This window comes from Ahaetulla prasina, chromosome 3 (assembly GCF_028640845.1).
Source record: "Ahaetulla prasina isolate Xishuangbanna chromosome 3, ASM2864084v1, whole genome shotgun sequence".
NCBI classification, from domain to species: Eukaryota; Metazoa; Chordata; class Lepidosauria; order Squamata; family Colubridae; genus Ahaetulla; species Ahaetulla prasina.
Window position 1 is genome coordinate 100,909,130 of NC_080541.1, and position 24,785 is coordinate 100,933,914.

General features: G+C 36.6%; 1 protein-coding gene across 1 annotated transcript in view; it reads left to right on the forward strand.

Annotated features, from left to right (window-relative positions):
* The window catches only part of GABBR2 (gamma-aminobutyric acid type B receptor subunit 2), a 414,031-nt gene that overhangs the window by 255,349 nt on the left and 133,897 nt on the right, over nucleotides 1-24,785 (forward strand). The window contains exons 9-11 of the mRNA XM_058177216.1: nucleotides 6,366-6,446; nucleotides 8,259-8,409; nucleotides 20,054-20,186. Coding sequence (XP_058033199.1) covers nucleotides 6,366-6,446; nucleotides 8,259-8,409; nucleotides 20,054-20,186 — 365 coding nt within the window. The remainder of the gene's footprint in view (nucleotides 1-6,365; nucleotides 6,447-8,258; nucleotides 8,410-20,053; nucleotides 20,187-24,785) is intronic.

Sequence of the window (24,785 nt, forward strand, 5' to 3'; positions counted from 1 at the left end):
TATTATTAAGGCATTGGAAAGAATGCCTGCCTTTCACACTTCGTTTTCATGATTGACACTTTTATTAGCTTTATCTAGTTACTACCTCAACTGAAAAGAGTAGTTAGGTTTAATGTGCTTAAAATTTTCTTTTCATTCTTCATTCTTGATATGTCAGTGATATCTTTAATTATTCTTATCAATTGTCTGGCAGATAGGAAGTGTAATCTTAGTCGTTTTAATCATGCATATTTTTTCTCTTTTTTAATTTTTTTCTCGTAGACAGAATGATTGAAGAGACTAATAACTTCTGTTAATCAGTTTCATTATCCTGAAATAGGACTCTAAAGTCTGCAAATATCTTGAATATTTTATGTCCTACAGTTGCCTTTTTCCCATAGTAATCATAGTTATTATTATTATTTATTAGATTTTTATACCGCCCTTCTCCCGAAGGACTTAGGGCGGTTCACAGCCAAGATAAAACAAAGACAATTTACAACTAAAACATAAATTAAAAAACTTATTATATGTTTAAAAATTTAAAACAATTAGACCTAAAAACCCCTTAAAATTTATGTTAAATATAAATTAAAATTCAAACCCTATTAAAATATAAAATTTAAGATTCCTAAGCCAGTCCTGCGCAAATAAACAAATACATCTTCAGCTCGCGGCGAAAGGTCCAGAGGTCAGGCAATTGACGCAAGCTAGGGGAAAGTTCGTTCCAGAGGGTAGGAGCCCCCACAGAGAAGGACCTTCCCCTGGGGGCCGCCAGCCAACATTGCTTGGCGGACGGCACCCTGAGAAGTCCCTCTCTGTGTGAGCGTAGGGGTCGGTGGGAGGCGTGTGGTAGCAGTAGGCGGTCCCGTAAGTACCCTGGCCCTAAGCCATGGAGTGCTTTAAAGGTAGTAACCAAAACCTTAAAGTGCACCCGAAAGACCACAGGTAGCCAGTGCAGCCTGCGCAGGAGTGGTGTTACATGGGAGCCGCGTGCGGCTCCCTCTATCACCCGTGCAGCTGCATTCTGAACTAACTGGAGCCTCCGGGTGCACTTCAAGGGGAGCCCCATGTAGAGAGCATTGCAATAATCCAAGCGAGAGGTAACAAGAGCGTGAGTGACCGTGCATAGGGCATCCTGGTCAAGGAAAGGGCGCAACTGGCGGACCAGGCGAACCTGGTAAAAAGCTCTCCTGGAGACGGCCGTCAAGTGATCTTCAAACGACAGCCGTCCATCCAGGAGAACACCCAAGTTGCGCACCCTTTCCATTGGGGCCAATGATTCGCCCCCAACAGTCAGCTGCGGCTGCAGCTGACTGTACCGGGGTGCCGGCATCCACAGCCACTCCGTCTTGGAGGGATTGAGCTTGAGCCTGTTTCTCCCCATCCAGACCCGTACGGCTTCCAGGCACCGGGACAGTACTTCGACAGCTTCATTGGGGTGGCCTGGGGTGGAAAAGTACAGCTGTGTATCGTCAGCGTACAGTTGGTATCTCACCCCAAAGTCACTGATGATCTCACCCAGCGGCTTCATATAGATGTTGAACAGGAGAGGCGAGAGAATCGACCCCTGCGGCACCCCACAAATGAGGGGAAATAGTATCTATTTCTTGTTACAAAAGAATTCCACTAAAGCAAATATGCCTTGTGTTATTAAAAAGGACCTATCATTACCATCCTCATTTTCCTTTCAGAAATCAAACTTGGTTAACTATCAGCAATTTTGAAATGAAATAATACACACACACCCAAATAATATAATGATTTCGGCATATTTGAGAACACAATCTACAGTTTGTAAATTAAAAAATAAAATAAAAAAGCATACTCTTACCCATAAAACTACCTTTAGATCTTTCAAAACATGTAAAATGTTTATAGAGAAGAAAATTTTAGATCATTTCATTGCTGGGAAATAATTCTAGTTCAATAATATTGAAGAAATGAATCTGTTCAGACACTATTAAAATGGGAATGCTAAGCATGTGAACATTCCTAATAATCCCTATTGAATAGCTCAGATAGTATTAGCCATTTTAAGACAACCATGAATTCACTTCAACCATCTACAAAAGAAAAACCTTCATTCATATAACTGAACACATGGGCAACCCTACACATAATTCATCCTGTAAGATCCTGGATTACATGGAAACTAGCATATATGCAGTTGTTTTGTTTGTTTGTTTGTTCATTAATTCATTCAAAGAGGCCTCTCTAAGACAGTGGTCAATATACAACTTTAAAAGCAAGAAACAACAACAATGATCATACACAACTGAAAGAAAACAGATACAAAATAAATCAGAAAATTCTACATCCTTGGGACTCACCCTACCCCAAGGCCTAGCAGATAACCAGTTTTTCAATGAATTTTGGAACATCTTCAGGATGGGAACCATATCAGTGGTGGGTTGCTCCCAGTTAGGTCTGGTTCTATAGAACCAATAGTAAAACTGGCGGGAGGCTCCACCTACCCGCCACAATGTCATCATGGGTGATCTGCACATGCGCACATGGTCCAATTGCGAACTGGTAGTAAAGGTAAGTAGAACCCAACCCTAAACCATATGGATATCTGAGGAGTTGCTGGGAAGACACACTTCTTAGGTTCTATAAGACATTATTTAGTTGAAAAGAACTGGAGCACACCCAGTTTGCCTGATCTTATAGGACAAGCAGAAACTATGGAAGATAAGTGATCCCTCAAATAATAAGGCCCTATGCAGAAAATGGCTTTATAGGTGATAACTAACACTTTCAATTGCACCCAGAACCCAACTGGCAACAAGTGCAGTTCACAGAGCAGTAGTGTCACCAGTATACAACTATCTGCCATTCTATCACATTCTGGACTATGTGTGGTTTCTTAATAATCTTCAGGGGCAGCCTCATGTATAACACTTTACGGAAGTCCACCCATGAGATAACAAGGGCATGAGTGGCCATTTGGTGCCTTCCAATCCAGAAAGGAATACAACTGGCACACTGGATGAATCTGTAAAAAGACCTTGGCCACATGTTTTTCAAGCAATAATTGTGAGTCCAAGAAGACTCACAGATTGCTTGCCTTTCTCTAATGGAAATTGCTATCACTTTCCAGACTAGAGAAGGACCCCCCAAATCTCCAGCCACTTGATCTTGTTAGGACTGAACCTAAGTCCCACACAAGGGCTAGAAACTGGGCGAGAATGTAGACAATGTCACTTGGATGGTCTGGGATCAAGATGTTGAGTTAGTTATTTTCAGCATATTGTCAATATACAGCCTGGGAATGAATTTAAAAAGGTCACTACGATGGATCACCATTGGAATTGGATGGAGTCTTCCTGCTCTGTTTTATATTTTGGTGGAGTTTGTTATCATCAATAATGCAATCCTTCTGGACCATCTGCAATGATGGGGTTTGGAGACACTGTTCTTTACTATTTATGCTTCTATCTAATGGGCTGTACATTAAGTCAGTAATTATGGAAAAGAGTGGTTAAGCCCTTCGATATGGTACTTAGAGGTGGTTCTCCCCCTTCTTATTTGCCGTCTATATGAAACCACTGGAAGAGATCATCTTTTAATTTGGAGTGAGGTATCACTATGCCAATAATGCTTAGTAGAATATCACCATCCTAGGGCAGAAGTTCCTCCTGCAAGAAAGAGTTGCTCTTCAGGAAAAAGTATAACTCATTGGTGATACTCTTTCCTGAAGTTGGGGTTGGAGCAGTCCCAACTTCAACATTCAACACCTGGCTATTATGTTCATGAGCTAATGATGTCAGGGTATGGGTCTATTTGTTACAGTATGCTATTGTTTAAAATTAATGTGTCTCCTGGTATGGCCAAGTAGCTCCATCTTTGTGGTATAATCTGACCCAAGAAAACTCATTGGCATCTTCTGCCATGGCAATTATAAAGGTGGTGAAAATTATAAAGATGGTGAAAAGTTTGTTCACAGAGCCTTTAATCTTATTTTTTTTATTTATTTGTTTGTCAATCATATATAAGATAACAGGTAAAAGTATAAACATAATTTGGATTAATGAAAAAAGTAAGTAAAAAGGAATATTAGGACAGGGATGGTAGGCACGCAGGTGCATTTATGCATGCCCCTTACAGACCTATTAGGAACGGGGTGAGGTCAACAGTAGACAGTTTAAGCTTAAAGTTTTGAGGGTTTGGGGAAGAAACTACAGAGTCAGGTAGTGCATTCCAGGCATTGACCACTCTGTTATTGAAATCGTATTTTCTGCAATCGAGTTTGGAGCAATTTACCTTGAGTTTGTATCTATTATTTGCTCGTGTATTGTTCTGGTTGAAGCTGAAGTAGTCATTGACCATAGTCATCTCTAATTTTAATCGTAAAAATTGCTGCTGGTTAACTGACACTAGAGATGGTTGATTGTTTTATGGATTTTTTTAATGCTGTGTATTGGTTGCATAGGTTTTATAGGGTTATATTGTAAACTTCAAGGATTTTTTTTTAAAAAAAAAGCTTGGCAATACACAAAACAATTAGTAGAAAAAACCACTACTACATAAAGGTAAAGGATAATCTTCATGGAAGGAGTTTCTTCTGAAGCTCATTAACTGGTAAGGAAGTGCAAGACAACTCTGGCCATTCACACAGTACCTATAGTCAGTCTGATTGTACGCTGTTGTGCAGTTAGTTCTGAGAGTCACAGTAACGATGCTGTTGACCATAGAGAAGTGTCAGGGTGTTTGGGAATTTCTGCATTGTTTTTTTGGTGCTGTTTTTCAGCATATTTTATTGTTGGGACTCCTCGGTAGTGCTCTTATGACATTCATATTTCCATTACTGTAAATCCCCCCAGGTAGCCTGCACATCCCAACCTGAAAAAGCCTAATAGAAGCTAACCATTCATTACCGTATATACTCGAATATAAGCCGATCCGAGTATAAGCCGAGGTCCCCAATTTTACCCCAAAAACTGGGGTAAACTGGGGACTCGAGTATAAGCCGAGGGTGGGAAATGAGGCACCTACCGGTTGGGGAAACCCTCCCTCCCTCAGCTGAGAAGGCTGGCGGCCCCCCCCCCCCCCCCCCCCCCTGCACCGGCAGGGCTCCAGTCCGGTAAAATGTGAAAAAAAGAAAAAAAAAAACTCGAGTATAAGCCGTATATACTCGAGTATAAGCCGAGGGGCTTAAAAAAAAAAAACTTGAGTATAAGCCGTATAGACCCGAGTATAAGCCGAGGGGACGTTTTTCAGCACAAAAAATGTGCTGAAAAACTCGGCTTATACTCGAGTATATACGGTATATTTTTTAGGATTCAATGAAAACCTGAGAAACTGTAACTAGTTGGGTGTAAAATATTTCAAAGTATTTTAGTCAAAACAAAGTGTTCCTCTCTCAGTGGAAATGCTCTGATACTGTTTGAGCCTCACCAGGAGTATTCTCACTTCCAAATGGGGCTGTTTTGAGGTCAGAACACTTCCAATAAGGTTAAAACAGTTTGAAGCCTTTTCCACACCTGTTTTACAGATCCCTGGAGATATGGTTGTCCAGTGAAAGGCTAGATATTCATACACGTTCTTTGGTTATCACATAACTAAAGGAATTCCAAAACATTGTATCCTGTCCATCACCAAGAGATGAAATACTCTTAACTCTTGAAATACCAGATCCAATAAAAACATTCAGTAAAAATCTTCTGCACAGCACTACCGAGATCCAATATTTTAATTATTTGTTAATTTACATCCTTTTGTTTCAATCAAGAGCTCAAGGTAGTATATATAGTATTATTTCAAGGTTGGATCGAGAGAATGACCGGCCTAAAGTATCTCAGTGAGTTTCCATACCTAAGAACAAAAATATCCCTGATTCCAATCCAGCATTTTAACTAGTACTTCATACCAGCAGTCCAGTGGTTCATTTGTTCATTTTGTACTTGTACCGGTACTACCTGGCCATTTTAGGTGTCTTTGTTTTTTCAGTTAGTTTGAATGCCTCATTTGAAAAATGGAAATGGTTCTCAAAGCTGCTATTTGAAGTTCTGGACTTAGCGTGATTATGTATGGGGATTTGTATGGTCTCTCTATTTTTCAGATATTCTCCAATCCATATCTCTAAAAATAACAGCATGACCCTACAATATATATTCATTCATAGTTACAGTAATTTTAGAACATTTTGGAAACAACTTAAGCTCTGTGATTTTTATTATAGTAACTCTACAGTGTGGTTCTAGTATGACGCATATGGTTTCCTGAAATTCAACTTTTAGTCAGTTTCTCTGAATCATTTCATATGCTACCTTTTCTATCAGTATAACAATAACAGGGGAGGTAAAATGGTAAATATAATAGCTGTTAGAAATGAAGAAAATATGAACTGACAGAAACATTTCCAATTGTTTATTTCTCTGCAGACAAAAAGGAAGTAAAGGTGGGAGAATATAATGCTATACTTGATTCACTGGAAATTATCAACAATTCTATCAAATTCCACGGTAAGACAGGACTATAGAAAGGGCACATGATTGGTGTATTTCTGTATAAGGCTTAGATCACATGCAATGTAAGACAAATAGAGCTATTTCAAAAGTACTTGTGGGAAAAGTCCAATGTTTGCCTTAAGAAATCTGTAGTGATTAAGAGATCAATTAAAACCAATAATGTGTCCTTTCTGCCATAATTACTAAGAGTCGTCACTGACACTGATCATGCCAATCAATGTATGAAAAAGTAGATTAAGAACAATTATTTCCTCTATTAACAATTCAGTTCCTTTCCAGGTTTAAAGAGATTTTTGCTCATATCCGGGATATAATACTTTATTGCTATAAAGAGGAATAATTTTCAGAATTTAAGAAGGAAAGAAAAATTCCTTTTGGATAAAAAGCAAATAATTTCCCTAAAACTCCCCTTAATATTTTTCAGGTGACTTTAAATCTTCAAGATTTCTCTCTTATATGGGAGATTTAGATAAAAACCAGAACCCAAAATAATAATTCTAATTCATGTTAACATTATTTTAAACTTTATGCTTTTAAACTTTATTCTCCATTCCAGCAAAAAAAAAATACTGACAGAAAAATATGACTATTGATTTACAGGTTCTATACGCTTTTTCAGTAATAATGCATGGCAGAATGGCTGAAATCTTGTGAAATATCCAAGTCTTATTTCAGCTTATCAAGGTGAATCCACTGATTCTTATGAGATACGAATATCTTATAAGATTTCATGTAATGACATAAACTTGTGACCTCGTTAATGAAGATAGACTCAAGATTCAGAAGGATCTTGACAGACCTGAGCATTGGGTCCTAGCCAACAAGATGCAGTTCAGTGGTAAGAAAAATAAGGACTTGCATTTAGGCAGGAAAAACCAGGTACACAGGTACAGAATAGACAGTACCTAGCTCAACAGTAGTACCTATGAGAAGGATCTAGGTATCCTTCTGGATCACCATTTAAGTATGAGCCAACAGTGTGCTGCAGCTGCCAAAAAAGCCGATACAGTCCTAGGCTGCATTAACAGAGGGATAGTATCAAGATCGTAAGAAGTGATAGTACCTTCCTATATTGCCCTGGAGAGGCCACACTTGGAATACTGCAACTAGTTCATATCACCATAATGCTGAGGCCCTAGATAGAGTTCAGAGAAGAGCAACAAAAATGACAAGGGGTCTGGAGGCTAAACCATACAGTGAATGGCTAACGTGACCTGGTATGTTTAGCCTAACAAAGAGAAGGCTTGGGGGTGACATGATAGCCATATTCCAATACTTGAAGGGTTGTCATAGGGAAGGGGGCCCCAGTTTGTTCTCTGAAGCACTTGAGGGAGGGACAGGGAGTAATGGGTGGAAGTTCGTCAGAGGGAGATCCAACCTGGAAATAAGGAGAAATTTCCTGACAGTGAAAACAATGGAACAGTTTGCCTCCTAGAGTTGTGGATGCTTCATTGCTGGAGGTTTTCAAGAAAAGATTGGATAACCATTTGTCTGGGATGGAATAAAGACTCTTGTCTGGGGCAGGGGGATTGACTAGAAGAGTTGGATTCCAAATCCCCTTCCCGCCCTATGACTCTATGAGATGGTTGTATGATCATTCAAGTTCTCCCAATTTTGGCCAGTGCCTCAAAAGTTTCAAGATTCAGATTCAAGAATGCACCGCTCATCGGAGCACAATATACTGGACTTCTGTAATTTACCTCTAACTTATCATTTCATAGGAGGTAGATACGTTGAAAATAAGGTTGAATATACAAAACTGGGATAGCCATTTGTACTTATTTACTTTTTTTCTTTTCACTGTAGGGAAAGAACCTCCAAAGGATAGAACAATTATCCAAAAGCAACTTCGTAAGATTTCTCTGCCTCTCTACAGTATTCTTTCAGCACTTACTATCTTGGGAATGATCATGGCCAGTGCGTTTTTGTTCTTTAACATCAAAAACAGAAATCAGAAGTAAGTTGTACATTTTAGATCAGGTACGGGAAATGTTGAGGCTACACTCCTTTGTGCACAAGTCTGTTTGGGATGCTCCCACCTAATTTTCCGTTTCTCCCCATCCAGTTTATTGCAATACTGTAATATTATATATTTCTATGGAGAGGAGTTCACTTTTACTGAACTCAAGAGGAGTACTGAGTAACACATCTTGTATGCACCTGATTTCAGTGGCTCAAACGAATGAATTTTCTTCCATTGGAAGCTGTTTCAATACTACTTTATTTTGACTACATTTTTTAAAAAAATATAAATTAGTAGTCCTTTAAAGTATTATAATGGTATATGGATATAACCTTGGGAAATGGGAAGAGATGCTGTTAGAAAATAGTCAGATAAGGGAGGGCATAACCTGCAGCTGTATAATGGGAAGAGAAAGAGGGTCAGAAGGGATACTTGCCCACAGCAAATTCTCAGACTGTAAAGGAGATGGCAGGACATTTGTAGTTTCAGACCTACAAGATTCTGTTAACATAGCCTTATAAAAAAAAGTAGAATTCATTGGGTTATGTTTCCTGTCTTGTCTACCTGGGAAGGTTGACACATATCTTTATGTGGAAACATTTTATTAAAGCTTTTCATTCTGTTTGATCAAAATTAGTGTTTTCCACTGTGTATTGTTAGCATAATCCCCAGCTAATTAAACCACTGTGTAATATAACAAGTTGTTTAGTATAAAAGATCAAACGTATTTAATCATAATAATACTGATCTGAACTTAATTATAAAGCAAGTAGATAGATTTCTATATTTCTGAAATTCTGCACAAAAATCTACCGTAGTGATTAACTTCCCGAGAGTTAATTCTTGACCTGTTTCTAGACAAAGCTACTTCTATATTTTGTACAGTTAAATAATCCATTATCTCTTATAGCTGACATAAGGATATTTTTAAAAGACATTTGAAGCTATGATTTTGGTTTTTAAAAAGTAGGTGCCAATTTACTTTAACCAATATACCGTTCTTGCATTTTAAATGTTATCTCAGCATGCATCCATAATAAGTGTAGCTGGTATAGCTGTTTACTACAGGTAACAATTATAATCCTATTGTTTTAAAGAAGGCAAAAGTGCTAAGCCAGATACTGTAGAATCCATATTTATATCCATAGAGAACACGAGAAGCAAGACATCATTCAGTCTAAATTCCTGCCTTCTGTTTTTGCAATTTCCAAATGTGTGTGAAATGCAGAACCATACCTGGAGACAGAATTAATGTGGATGAAAGCATGGATTTGCTTCTTCCTTAATCTTTGGATAAAAGTTATCTTTGTACTATCAGCATGGCCCTTTAGAAGATAAATTCTAAATGATAAAAAACAAATCTATGTGGGAGAAGATCTTGGAAGAAAAGCTCTAGCTTGACTCTTTCTTCTTTTGATCAAAAGGCCAATTAGAAATTAGAAATTATAGTTGACTTTCAAATTTACAAAAAGATAAGAATTCAATTTCCAGTCATGCAATCATTTATATGCAGGATTGGGCTACTAATTCTTTTGCCTATTACCTTTCTTATATTACATTGTTGAAATACCAGAGGGCTTTATGCTTCTTCAGTGTAAAAATCTTCTCTTATTCCCAATGATATAGTGTCGTTAAGCTATCAGAATATACAGTTGAAACAACAATTCTACCTTGTGGGAATACACATAAATATACCGTGTTTCCCTGAAAATAAGACCCTGTCTTATATTTTTTTGAACCCTGAAATAAGCGCTTGGCCTTATTGCCATGTGCTCAAAAGCCCAATTGGGCTTATTATCAGGGGATGTCTTATTTTGGGGGAAACAGGATATACATATATATACTTATACATAATATATTACACACACACAAGTATATTATATGCCACCCAGAATCATGTTCTGTGCAATGGGTGGCTATATAAATATGCTAAATATGCTATACTGTGTGTGTATGTGTGCGTGTGTAGCATTTATTTAGCATATTTACATAGCCACCTATCTCACAGAACATGACTCTGAATGGCATACAATAAAAACACAGAATAAAAACTAACAAAAAGCATTATACAATTAAAAATATCAATTTACCAAAATTGGTATTTGGTACCAAAAAAATACCAAATACCTCTCTCAATGACAGAGTAGCACAGAGAGCAATACAGTCATCTCACTAATTCACCATTATCTTGAGATCCCCAAGCTTGATGATACAACTGTATTTTAAGGGACTTCTGGAAGATTATCTGGGACAGGGCAGAATGATATTCAACAGGGCAGCAGCCATTTGAAAGGTCAGCCTTTGGGATCCCCAAGCTTGATGATACAACTGTATTTTAAGGGACTTCTGGAAGATTATCTGGGACAGGGCAGAATGATATTCAACAGGGCAGCAGCCATTTGAAAGGTCAGCCTTTGAGATCCCGCCATCTTCACATGGACTATGTAGCAGACCAGGAACAACAACCCCCATTTCCCTGATCATCAACTCATCATGGTCCATCAGTCTCCAAATGGGGACTGATAGAACAAATCTTGTCTCCCTACAGTGGATAGTAGCAACAAAGAATCCTGTGGTAATCAGGGCATGATGTTCCCATGACAAAAGGGATATCAAATATAGCACACATTATATATCTTATCAGATCAAAGTTACAGCAGTTCCAACAACATAGCAAAGTTCTGTATCATTGCTTGCCTCACAAGTGGTCTGCTGGTTAGTGTCCAGTTTTGGCAAATGATTCTTTTGCCTATTACCTTTCTTATATTACATTGTTGAAATACCAGAGGGCTTTATGCTTCTTCAGTGTAAAATCTTCTCTTATTCCAATGATATAGTGTCGTTAAACTATCAGAATATACAGTTGAAACAACAATTCTACCTTGTGGGAATACACATAAATATACTGTGTTTCCCTGAAAATAAGACCTTGTCTTATATTTTTTTGAACCCTGAAATAAGCGCTTGGACTTATTGCCATGTGCTCAAAAGCCCAATTGGTCTTATTATCACGGGATGTCTTATTTTGGAAACAACTTAAGCTCTGTGATTTTTATTATAGTAACTCTACAGTGTGGTTCTAGTATGACGCATATGGTTTCCTGAAATTCAACTTTTAGTCAGTTTCTCTGAATCATTTCATATGCTACCTTTTCTATCAGTATAACAATAACAGGGGAGGTAAAATGGTAAATATAATAGCTGTTAGAAATGAAGAAAATATGAACTGACAGAAACATTTCCAATTGTTTATTTCTCTGCAGACAAAAAGGAAGTAAAGGTGGGAGAATATAATGCTATACTTGATTCACTGGAAATTATCAACAATTCTATCAAATTCCACGGTAAGACAGGACTATAGAAAGGGCACGTGATTGGTGTATTTCTGTATAAGGCTTAGATCACATGCAATGTAAGACAAATAGAGCTATTTCAAAAGTACTTGTGGGAAAAGTCCAATGTTTGCCTTAAGAAATCTGTAGTGATTAAGAGATCAATTAAAACCAATAAGGTGTCTTTTCTGCCATAATTACTAAGAGTCGTCACTGACACTGATCCTGCCAATCAATGTATGAAAAAGTAGATTAAGAACAATTATTTCCTCTATTAACAATTCAGTTCCTTTCCAGGTTTAAAGAGATTTTTGCTCATATCCGGGATATAATACTTTATTGCTATAAAGAGGAATAATTTTCAGAATTTAAGAAGGAAAGAAAAATTCCTTTTGGATAAAAAGCAAATAATTTCCCTAAAACTCCCCTTAATATTTTTCAGGTGACTTTAAATCTTCAAGATTTCTCTCTTATATGGGAGATTTAGATAAAAACCAGAACCCAAAATAATAATTCTAATTCATGTTAACATTATTTTAAACTTTATGCTTTTAAACTTTATTCTCCATTCCAGCAAAAAAAAAATACTGACAGAAAAATATGACTATTGATTTACAGGTTCTATACGCTTTTTCAGTAATAATGCATGGCAGAATGGCTGAAATCTTGTGAAATATCCAAGTCTTATTTCAGCTTATCAAGGTGAATCCACTGATTCTTATGAGATACGAATATCTTATAAGATTTCATGTAATGACATAAACTTGTGACCTCGTTAATGAAGATAGACTCAAGATTCAGAAGGATCTTGACAGACCTGAGCATTGGGTCCTAGCCAACAAGATGCAGTTCAGTGGTAAGAAAAATAAGGACTTGCATTTAGGCAGGAAAAACCAGGTACACAGGTACAGAATAGACAGTACCTAGCTCAACAGTAGTACCTATGAGAAGGATCTAGGTATCCTTCTGGATCACCATTTAAGTATGAGCCAACAGTGTGCTGCAGCTGCCAAAAAAGCCGATACAGTCCTAGGCTGCATTAACAGAGGGATAGTATCAAGATCGTAAGAAGTGATAGTACCTTCCTATATTGCCCTGGAGAGGCCACACTTGGAATACTGCAACTAGTTCATATCACCATAATGCTGAGGCCCTAGATAGAGTTCAGAGAAGAGCAACAAAAATGACAAGGGGTCTGGAGGCTAAACCATACAGTGAATGGCTAACGTGACCTGGTATGTTTAGCCTAACAAAGAGAAGGCTTGGGGGTGACATGATAGCCATATTCCAATACTTGAAGGGTTGTCATAGGGAAGGGGGGCCCAGTTTGTTCTCTGAAGCACTTGAGGGAGGGACAGGGAGTAATGGGTGGAAGTTCGTCAGAGGGAGATCCAACCTGGAAATAAGGAGAAATTTCCTGACAGTGAAAACAATGGAACAGTTTGCCTCCTAGAGTTGTGGATGCTCCATTGCTGGAGGTTTTCAAGAAAAGATTGGATAACCATTTGTCTGGGATGGAATAAAGACTTTTGTCTGGGGCAGGGGGATTGACTAGAAGGGTTGGATTCCAAATCCCCTTCCCGCCCTATGACTCTATGAGATGGTTGTATGATCATTCAAGTTCTCCCAATTTTGGCCAGTGCCTCAAAAGTTTCAAGATTCAGATTCAAGAATGCACCGCTCATCGGAGCACAATATACTGGACTTCTGTAATTTACCTCTAACTTATCATGTCATAGGAGGTAGATACGTTGAAAATAAGGTTGAATATACAAAACTGGGATAGCTATTTGTACTTATTTACTTTTTTTCTTTTCACTGTAGGGAAAGAACCTCCAAAGGATAGAACAATTATCCAAAAGCAACTTCGTAAGATTTCTCTGCCTCTCTACAGTATTCTTTCAGCACTTACTATCTTGGGAATGATCATGGCCAGTGCGTTTTTGTTCTTTAACATCAAAAACAGAAATCAGAAGTAAGTTGTACATTTTAGATCAGGTACGGGAAATGTTGAGGCTACACTCCTTTGTGCACAAGTCTGTTTGGGATGCTCCCACCTAATTTTCCGTTTCTCCCCATCCAGTTTATTGCAATACTGTAATATTATATATTTCTATGGAGAGGAGTTCACTTTTACTGAACTCAAGAGGAGTACTGAGTAACACATCTTGTATGCACCTGATTTCAGTGGCTCAAACGAATGAATTTTCTTCCATTGGAAGCTGTTTCAATACTACTTTATTTTGACTACATTTTTAAAAAAAATATAAATTAGTAGTCCTTTAAAGTATTATAATGGTATATGGATATAACCTTGGGAAATGGGAAGAGATGCTGTTAGAAAATAGTCAGATAAGGGAGGGCATAACCTGCAGCTGTATAATGGGAAGAGAAAGAGGGTCAGAAGGGATACTTGCCCACAGCAAATTCTCAGACTGTAAAGGAGATGGCAGGACATTTGTAGTTTCAGACCTACAAGATTCTGTTAACATAGCCTTATAAAAAAAAGTAGAATTCATTGGGTTATGTTTCCTGTCTTGTCTACCTGGGAAGGTTGACACATATCTTTATGTGGAAACATTTTATTAAAGCTTTTCATTCTGTTTGATCAAAATTAGTGTTTTCCACTGTGTATTGTTAGCATAATCCCCAGCTAATTAAACCACTGTGTAATATAACAAGTTGTTTAGTATAAAAGATCAAACGTATTTAATCATAATAATACTGATCTGAACTTAATTATAAAGCAAGTAGATAGATTTCTATATTTCTGAAATTCTGCACAAAAATCTACCGTAGTGATTAACTTCCCGAGAGTTAATTCACAATATGCACGCATGCAGTTCCTAGAGAGGTTCATGTCAAATTTGTGAGAAGAGGCGAGATGAAATTCTTAGAAAACATAGGAGTGGGGCACTGACTTATAGGGGCAGGAGATAGCCATTCTGAGGCAGATTCCCAGACAGGTCGTGAAATGAGAAAGAAATATTACTTTTGTCAAGCAAATTGTACCAGAAGGAGTGGGCTTCAGATGGCTGATGCCAGAGGATTGATGATTTTCCGGGAGGGCATTACGAAAAAATTAGTACAATTGCGGAGGCTGCGGCCTCGTGGAGGAACACAAAGCCCTCCTGGAATTAGATGATCCAGGAGTTGAAGAAGGAGGTTATAGACCATGGGGGAGGCGGCTGCAGCTGTTTGCCTGGAGTTGGGTCAGGCTGAACCCAGAGTTCTGAGATCCAAAACTAGGAAGTGACAATGATATTTGGTATTGTGTTGGTTTTCCTTATTCTCCTTTGTATGATATTCTGATTATTCTTGACCCTTCTTTATTGCGTATGTAAGATTGATAAACTTAGCTACTTCGTATCACCTGCTTGCCATATGGCTGTTGTATGTGTTTAAAATTTTGAGTAAAATTCTTATCTTGTATAAGAAAAATGAAAATTTACCATACCTGATATGTATTTGTATAAACCTTTTTTGACCAATAAAAACTTTTTGGAAGAGACTGATAAATGCTGAAGCTTTTGAAGAACCAAAAGTTACTTTAGAAAAGTGGGATATTATACTTTTTTTCCTGTGGGTTTTCAAGTTTTTCCATAGAACAGGAAACAATAGTTTCTTATTCTAACTTATTTCATTTGTTTATTTATCAAATTTATATATTACCCATGTCATTATTGAGTGCCTCTAAGCTGCTTTAATAAATTTAAATGTATTTTAAAAAAATTAAAATTATTTATTAAATTTATTAGATTTAGAATAATTCTAATGATGACGTTAAGATATATGCAGTGATACGTTTAGAAGTTATTGTTGGTAATTGTAGGGGTTTTGTTTTGGGCTCCTATTGTTCCTCTGTTAATATGTTGGTTTTGAAGAAAATGTTTCTAGTACAATACTTGCAATCTAAGATATTAAAAAGAGCTAGGTTGAATATTGATCTACAAAAATCATATTGAATTGATTTATAGCAATTGTGTTTTTTTCTCCCAAAGGCTAATAAAGATGTCCAGTCCTTACATGAACAATCTCATTATTCTTGGGGAATGCTCTATGCATCTATATTCCTTTTGGGCTTGATGGATCTTTCGTTTCTGAGAAAACATTTGAGACACTTTGTACTGTAAGTAATTCTGAACCATTTTATATAAAACTCATATTTCTATAAATTTTTTCTATACTTTCATTGCAAATACTTATGCATTTGAACTTTGAAACATTACAACTTTGATTAAGACATCCAAATATTTAGAAAATACAGAATTTGTTTCAGAAACAAATACATTTTACACTGTTTAAATGTTATCTCAGCATGCATCCATAATAAGTGTAGCTGGTATAGCTGTTTACTACAGGTAACAATTATAATCCTATTGTTTTAAAGAAGGCAAAAGTGCTAAGCCAGATACTGTAGAATCCATATTTATATCCATAGAGAACACGAGAAGCAAGACATCATTCAGTCTAAATTCCTGCCTTCTGTTTTTGCAATTTCCAAATGTGTGTGAAATGCAGAACCATACCTGGAGACAGAATTAATGTGGATGAAAGCATGGATTTGCTTCTTCCTTAATCTTTGGATAAAAGTTATCTTTGTACTATCAGCATGGCCCTTTAGAAGATAAATTCTAAATGATAAAAAACAAATCTATGTGGGAGAAGATCTTGGAAGAAAAGCTCTAGCTTGACTCTTTCTTCTTTTGATCAAAAGGCCAATTAGAAATTAGAAATTATAGTTGACTTTCAAATTTACAAAAAGATAAGAATTCAATTTCCAGTCATGCAATCATTTATATGCAGGATTGGGCTACTAATTCTTTTGCCTATTACCTTTCTTATATTACATTGTTGAAATACCAGAGGGCTTTATGCTTCTTCAGTGTAAAAATCTTCTCTTATTCCCGATGATATAGTGTCGTTAAACTATCAGAATATACAGTTGAAACAACAATTCTACCTTGTGGGAATACACATAAATATACCGTGTTTCCCTGAAAATAAGACCCTGTCTTATATTTTTTTGAACCCTGAAATAAGCGCTTGGCCTTATTGCCATGTGCTCAAAAGCCCAATTGGGCTTATTATCAGGGGATGTCTTATTTTGGGGGAAACAGGATATACATATATATACTTATACATAATATATTACACACACACACACACACACAAGTATATTGTATGCCACCCAGAATCATGTTCTGTGCAATGGGTGGCTATATAAATATGCTAAATATGCTATACTGTGTGTGTATGTGTGCGTGTGTAGCATTTATTTAGCATATTTACATAGCCACCTATCTCACAGAACATGACTCTGAATGGCATACAATAAAAACACAGAATAAAAACTAACAAAAAGCATTATACAATTAAAAATATCAATTTACCAAAATTGGTATTTGGTACCAAAAAAATACCAAATACCTCTCTCAATGACAGAGTAGCACAGAGAGCAATACAGTCATCTCACTAATTCACCATTATCTTGAGATCCCCAAGCTTGATGATACAACTGTATTTTAAGGGACTTCTGGAAGATTATCTGGGACAGGGCAGAATGATATTCAACAGGGCAGCAGCCATTTGAAAGGTCAGCCTTTGAGATCCCGCCATCTTCACATGGACTATGTAGCAGACCAGGAACAACAACCCCCATTTCCCTGATCATCAACTCATCATGGTCCATCAGTCTCCAAATGGGGACTGATAGAACAAATCTTGTCTCCCTACAGTGGATAGTAGCAACAAAGAATCCTGTGGTAATCAGGGCATGATGTTCCCATGACAAAAGGGATATCAAATATAGCACACATTATATATCTTATCAGATCAAAGTTACAGCAGTTCCAACAACATAGCAAAGTTCTGTATCATGCTTGCCTCACAAGTGGTCTGCTGGTTAGTGTCCAGTTTTGGCAAATGATTCTGTCCTTTTTTCTTTAAATTTTTTGATAACACTGTATGCTCATCTCTTGATGTAACAGTTAAATATATAGTTTATTGAGACTGATAAATGCGAGGAGACGACTTCCGGTATCCGGCGGCAACGGACATCTGGAGGTGCCTCTCCTGCCTCCAGTGTCCGAATCCGGCCGCCTCCGAGGCCCTCAGGGGCCAGGTGTTCCGAAAAGGACACCTGCCGCACGGACGGCTCGCCAGGGGTCTCCCAGCCGACATACAGGACTGGGGGGACCGATGCTGGCGCGTCCTAGGCTCGGAGGGGTTCGGAGGCCTCAGGCCGCGGCCATTACTTTGGTCGTCGCCTGGGCCGCTGTGCCCGGTGACACCGGGGCTTTGGATTTACAATTGCAGCAGCCTGGTGGCGAACAGGAACGGAGAAGAATTGAGGAAGGAGAAGGGAAGGAGATATCGGTGGCGTGGTGGAGTGCTCCGGTGCGGGGGTTTTCTCCCCTGCGGTTGGAAGGAGCGAATCACTTTGGAGAGAGAACTTAAAATAACAAGATTACGGTTTTGTGGAGCTCTGGAGAGAAGAGGTGATGGAGAAATTTAGGAGGGAGGGTTTGAGGCCCCCCCCTCTGGGGAACAATGGTGGCGTCCAGCTTCCGCCTTCACTATGAGAATCTTGATGACATCACTTCCCTTCGGCTTCCTGGTTGACTAACTGTACTCTGGACTCGTTGCTCCTGTGAGTGCCCCCTGGTGGATCCGGAGGAAATTACAAGGATACTGTGCTTGCCTGAGGATTTTAAAAAATTCTTTTAAATGGCAAAAGGTCAGAGACCAACTGCTGGAGAAATGGAGAATTTTGGAAAAGTTATCTAATATGGACAAGAAACTGGATGAAATAAGAGCAGAAATTGTGACTATCCAAAAGGATTTTAAAGGACACTCAACAAGTCTCAGCAGAAAACAAGCAGAAAGTGGAAGGTCTGGAGGGAGAGATCGGGCAGTGCAGAAAAGAGAGGAGGCGACAGGCAATGCTGTGCTTGGACTACAGATGGATAAAATGTCTTATTTCCTTAGGTTTCAAAATCTGGAAGAAGTGGACCAAGAAGACTTGAGAGATGTTGTGACTAAACTGTTGGGAGAATTTCTTGGGAGAGGTGTTGACTTATGAATTGGGATGTGGATCGAGTTTATAGAGTTAATTACAATATGCACGCACGCATGCAGTTCCTAGAGAGGTTCATGTCAAATTTGTGAGAAGAGAGACGAGATGAAATTCTTAGAAAACATAGGAGTGGGGCACTGACTTATAGGGGCAGGAGATAGCCATTCTGAGGCAGATTCCCAGACAGGTACGTGAAATGAGAAAGAAATATTACTTTTGTCAAGCAAATTGTACCAGAAGGAGTGGGCTTCAGATGGCTGATGCCAGAGGATTGATGATTTTCCGGGAGGGCATTACGAAAAAATTAGTACAATTATGGAGGCTGCGGCCTCGTGGAGGAACACAAAGCCCTCCTGGAATTAGATGATCCAGGAGTTGAAGAAGGAGTTATAGACCATGGGGAGGCGGCTGCCGCTGTTGCGGCCCTGGAGTTGGGTCAGGCTGAACCCAGAGTTCTGAGATCCAAAACTAGGAAGTGACAATGATATTTGTATTGTGTTTTTTCCTTATTCTCCTTTGTATGATATTTTGATTATTCTTGACCCTTCTTTATTGCGTATGTAAGATTGATAAACTTAGCTACTTCGTATCACCTGCTTGCCATATGGCTGTTGTATGTGTTTAAAATTTTGAGTAAAATTCTTATCTTGTATAAGAAAAATGAAAATTTACCATACCTGATATGTATTTGTATAAACCTTTTTTGACCAATAAAAACTTTTTGGAAGAGACTGATAAATGCTGAAGCTTTTGAAGAACCAAAAGTTACTTTAGAAAAGTGGGATATTATACTTTTTTTCCTGTGGGTTTTCAAGTTTTTCCATAGAACAGGAAACAATAGTTTCTTATTCTAACTTATTTCATTTGTTTATTTATCAAATTTATATATTACCCATGTCATTATTGAGTGCCTCTAAGCTGCTTTAATAAATTTAAATGTATTTAAAAAAAATTAAAATTATTTATTAAATTTATTAGATTTAGAATAATTCTAATGATGACATTAAGATATATGCAGTGATACGTTTAGAAGTTATTGTTGGTAATTGTAGGGGTTTTTGTTTTTGGGCTCCTATTGTTGTTCCCTCTGTTAATATGTTGGTTTTTGAAGAAAATGTTTCTAGTACAATACTTGCAATCTAAGATATTAAAAAGAGCTAGGTTGAATATTGATCTACAAAAATCATATTGAATTGATTTATAGCAATTGTGTTTTTTTCTCCCAAAGGCTAATAAAGATGTCCAGTCCTTACATGAACAATCTCATTATTCTTGGGGGAATGCTCTCCTATGCATCTATATTCCTTTTTGGGCTTGATGGATCTTTCGTTTCTGAGAAAACATTTGAGACACTTTGTACTGTAAGTAATTCTGAACCATTTTATATAAAACTCATATTTCTATAAATTTTTTTCTATACTTTCATTGCAAATACTTATGCATTTGAACTTTGAAACATTACAACTTTGATTAAGACATCCAAATATTTAGAAAAATACAGAGAATTTGTTTCAGAAACAAATACATTTTACACTGTTTAAATGTTAGTGCAGTTAATAAAAAAAGGTGGAAGCATATGTGTACTGCAGTGATTTCATGATCTCAGACTGGCCACTAGTTTTCTCTAATGCTATATGCAACAAGTCAGGATGATGCCAAAATAAGAGCACATGCATAGTGACATCATCACACAAATGCCATGTATGAATATGCATTCTAATGTCTTTTCTAAAAATCCTTTTTTAAAGTTGTACAATACAAAAGGACCATACAAACTGAGATCAGAAAGAAAGAAAAGACTAGAAGAGAAATACAAAATGCACCGGGAAAATAAGAAAAGAGAAGAAATTAAAAAAGAATATTTAAAGAAATAACTACTTAGCTTCCTTGCAACAATTACCAACAAATTAATATTTCCCCACCTCTTATGAGATAAAAAACGTAATTCACTTCTTCACATAGTTCCTTCACTCATTTGTAAATCCAAAACATTGTCTTTTCTATCCAGGTGTCAGCAAGAAGTCTCTAAAAGGTATCTGGACTTTTATAGAAATAGTTCTCATTTTAATCCTGATCAAATAAGTCAATGTTATATTCCTTTCTTTTGCTTCTGCCAATTTTAATCTTTAATTAATCAAGTTGCTGTCATGAGATTGAATCTCCATTCAAATTTTTCTTTCTCAAAAATTTCTTCAAGGCTTCAGAAACTTTTTTTTTTTTTGTAAATACAGCAATAAATCCTTGCCCAGATTATATTAAATCTCATGGTTTATCATTTGTAATTCCACTTTGATTATCACCTCTCCTTATAATCCAGATTCTTTATTTTCTTTATTACATCTACATTAGCTGGGATTTTTTCACTTCTTCATCCTGTCTGTCTATAAATTCTTCCATGTTGTCCTTTCACATCTTTTACTTCTTTAGAAATTTCTTGAAATAATGTATTTACAGTTGCAGAGATTATTATTGTCATTTTAATTATATATTTCTTTCTGCAGTTCTTAAACAAATTAAATGTCTCAAATGATGGACTTTTGTCTATCATTTTATAAATTACACTTTTTCTTTTTCCTCCCTAGATCTTTAGTTCCCTCTAGTGTCATATTTTGTATTCCCAAGATCTCAAGTTTCTTTGTTTCTATTTTCAACCTTCAGCCAATAAACTTTTTCTTAATGGACTGAACAATTCACATGGCCACAAAACAAAAGTTTTTCAAAAGTCATAGCAAAAGTTCTAATATTCCAAATTTGTCTAGTTCTTTATCTCAATTTAAACCTTTTTTAAAAAATTAAGTTAAGTAGCTTTTTGTCATTTTACTTTTACAGTTCCTTAAATTGTTAGCTTTTCTTCTCTTTTAGGATGAAGCTTTACTTACCAGGTAGTTTTTCAAATATTGTTTGGAAAATCTTTTTAATTTTGAAATAATTGTAAACCAAAAAGTGATTAGAAAGTGAAGTAGACAAACTCAGTATTCTCAAAGGCTCCACTGCAGTTGAGAGCTTGATGACTTCCCTTGTCTCCCCCACCTCAGACCAACAGGACAACTACTTTCTGAGAAAGTTGAAAGGAGCAACTATCTGAAGGTCAGGTGGGCAGTTTCTCATCCTCTTCTTATCCAGAGAGGTTCCATTGGACTGAATTTACCACTAACCCATCTGTCATCAGTTGTTGCATCATCATCTTTTGGAGATATTTAGTTTACCATTTATTCACCCAGAATTCTCCAACTTGTTTTCAAATGTCTGATGCACGTATGTAAGTCACAGAATTTGTGTGATGATGTCATAATGGATGTATCTTTGTTTGTCCTTTCCCTGGATGCTTTTGGACTTCTCTGTTGAACAGTTGCTTGCATAGGAAACTGCTGCCAACACCCAATTCCAGATTTTCCTTTACGACACTCCTTTCTTAAATTATTTTAATTCTGGACTATGCATTTAATCCTATTAAGATTTTCATCAAGCAATCTGTAGTATATGGGATTCATATCTCTCTCTGCTTTTTTTTTCTTAGTTTAAATCTATTAATTGGTTTTAATATTGTCGACTATTATATTTTGATGAAATTTTGACTAACTACAAAATGTCTAAAGTGGTCTTAAAGAACTGTCAACCAATATATCCCTTTTGGCTATCTTGCTAAAGCACTTCATTAATGTAATTGATTAAGCTTTAAAAGAAGTATTATTATTTTGTATGGATTTCATATTATTTTTTTCCTATAGACTAAAAAGTATATGACTAATAATCTTGCAAAATAAAAATCTGAGGAAGACTGCCTAAGCAATATTTTTCTAAATAACACTTTAACAAAAGAATTTTTTTGGAAGGGAACACTAGACTAGAGTCGGCATTTAACTGGAGAACTGTGCTGGTCTAGGAGACAGTAGAAGAGGGAAAACAGAGGATATAATAGAAAGATTTGGAAATAGGAAAAGTTTATCACAACAGATAAATATTTGCCTAGTGTTATTCTACTAATATATATCTACTACACATTATTTGTGCCGTTGATATCTTTTAAACATATGGGAGAAATCTAATAATTGCAAAGTTAAATGCAAAAAGTTAAATATTCAAGTGTTAAAACAAAAAATTTAATCCATTGAAAAACCTTAATTATAAAGTACGAAAAGAAATTATAGGGGAAACAGAAAATCCTACAGCTAGGAGGAGGAGATAGGAAGTTAAAAATAAAAAATATTTATAATGGTTTTTTTAAAAAAACTGAAAATTACAACTTTTACCACTTTGACGGCATAGTTAAATGCTAACTGATGATTTTAGCCATGCATTATTTATTATTTCTCTCACTTTGTGGTTTTTAAGTTCTTAACTGTAATTCACAGTGTTATGTTGGAGGTTTTTGTGTATGTTCCTGTAATTTTATATATATATATATAGATATATAGATAGATATATAGATATATAGATATATAGATATATAGATTCTGAGGTTTTCACGGGTGTTTGTATGTAGGTCTTTGGTTGTTCGGGTTTTCTCCCGTGTAAAATTGGAAGTGTCTTGGCGACATTTCGACGAAGTCTCATTCATCATCTTCAGGCTAGGTGTTTACAGCTTTGTGCTTCTAGGAGATGACGAATGGGATTTCGTCGAAATGCATGTTTCAGTAAGAAAAATTGATTGAGAGATTGATTTTATTATCTTGCCTTTTTGCTCAAGCAAAATATAAAAATAGAATCATTCTGAATAAAAAATAGTTTAATTAAACACATGGAGTCAATTACAATATTTTAATTGTAACACAGTTAAGGCACAAATCTGAATGATGGTTCAAAGAATATTTGCAAGTGACTTAAATATGGCATTAAATATGGTCTCAGATTGCAGAATTCCTCTTTCAGAAATCTAACCCCATCCAAGGTAAATTAATCCTCAAAATCAAAATTTGTTTTCCTACTCACTAATATCCCCCTGTCCCAGTGGTGGGATTTAAGTAATTTAACAACCAGTTCTCTGCCCTAATGATTTCTTCCAACAACCAGTTTGCCAAACTGCTTAGAAAGTTAACAACCGGTTCTCCCGAAGTGGTGTGAACTGGCTGAATCCCACCACTGCCCTGTCCCTCATCTGTATTTAATTCAGTTCATTTACTATTACCCATCTTATTACTGAACTTGAGGATAATTCAACAGCAGAAGAACGTAGTTTCGTTCAAAAAGTGTAGAAAATATGATAGGTCTCTATAACACATCTTAGGTCAACATCCAGGGAGTTACACCACCAACTGGACATGGTCAAATAGGAAGGACTGCTGTGTACTTAAATGAGCAATCCAGGGGGATATTGAATTACCAGAAACATAATTATTATTGCCACACCTTTATTCTGAGTTCCATTTCTCAGGGGTAATAATTTCTTTCTTTATTAAGGATTTTCACAATCATTTCTATATTATACAGATCAGACAGGGTTTTGTCAGTATTATATACAGGTAACAGTGGAAAAATATAGAATTGACTTCTTCTGAGATATGGATTGAAAGTATTTTGGTCTCAAGAAATAAAGGAAAGAAGGCAAAGAAATTCAGCATGGATAGTACAGTTCCAGAATGTGAAATGTAGGGTAGTAGAAATCGTAGCTAGCTAGCTTAGAAAGGGAAACTATTAACCACTGAAATGGTATGCCAACAACATCCTGGGTACCCAAACTCAACAATATATGGAATTGGCAGACTGTTAAATGAAGTTTGCAATCTTGTAAATTCAAGTTCTACATATATTGCAGAAAGCTATATTGCAGAAAGAATGAGACAAGGGAGAAACAGGAAAGCACTATCACAGTCTTTGGAAGAATCTGAAGATTTTCAATTATTGTGTCAAAAGTATGACAAGGAAGGAGAAGACTGAAGGAGATCCAATTTCCTAACAAGCATATGTGAATATGAACTTTGAAGATTTCAACTGGATTCAGAATTACAGCCTCAGAAGAATGA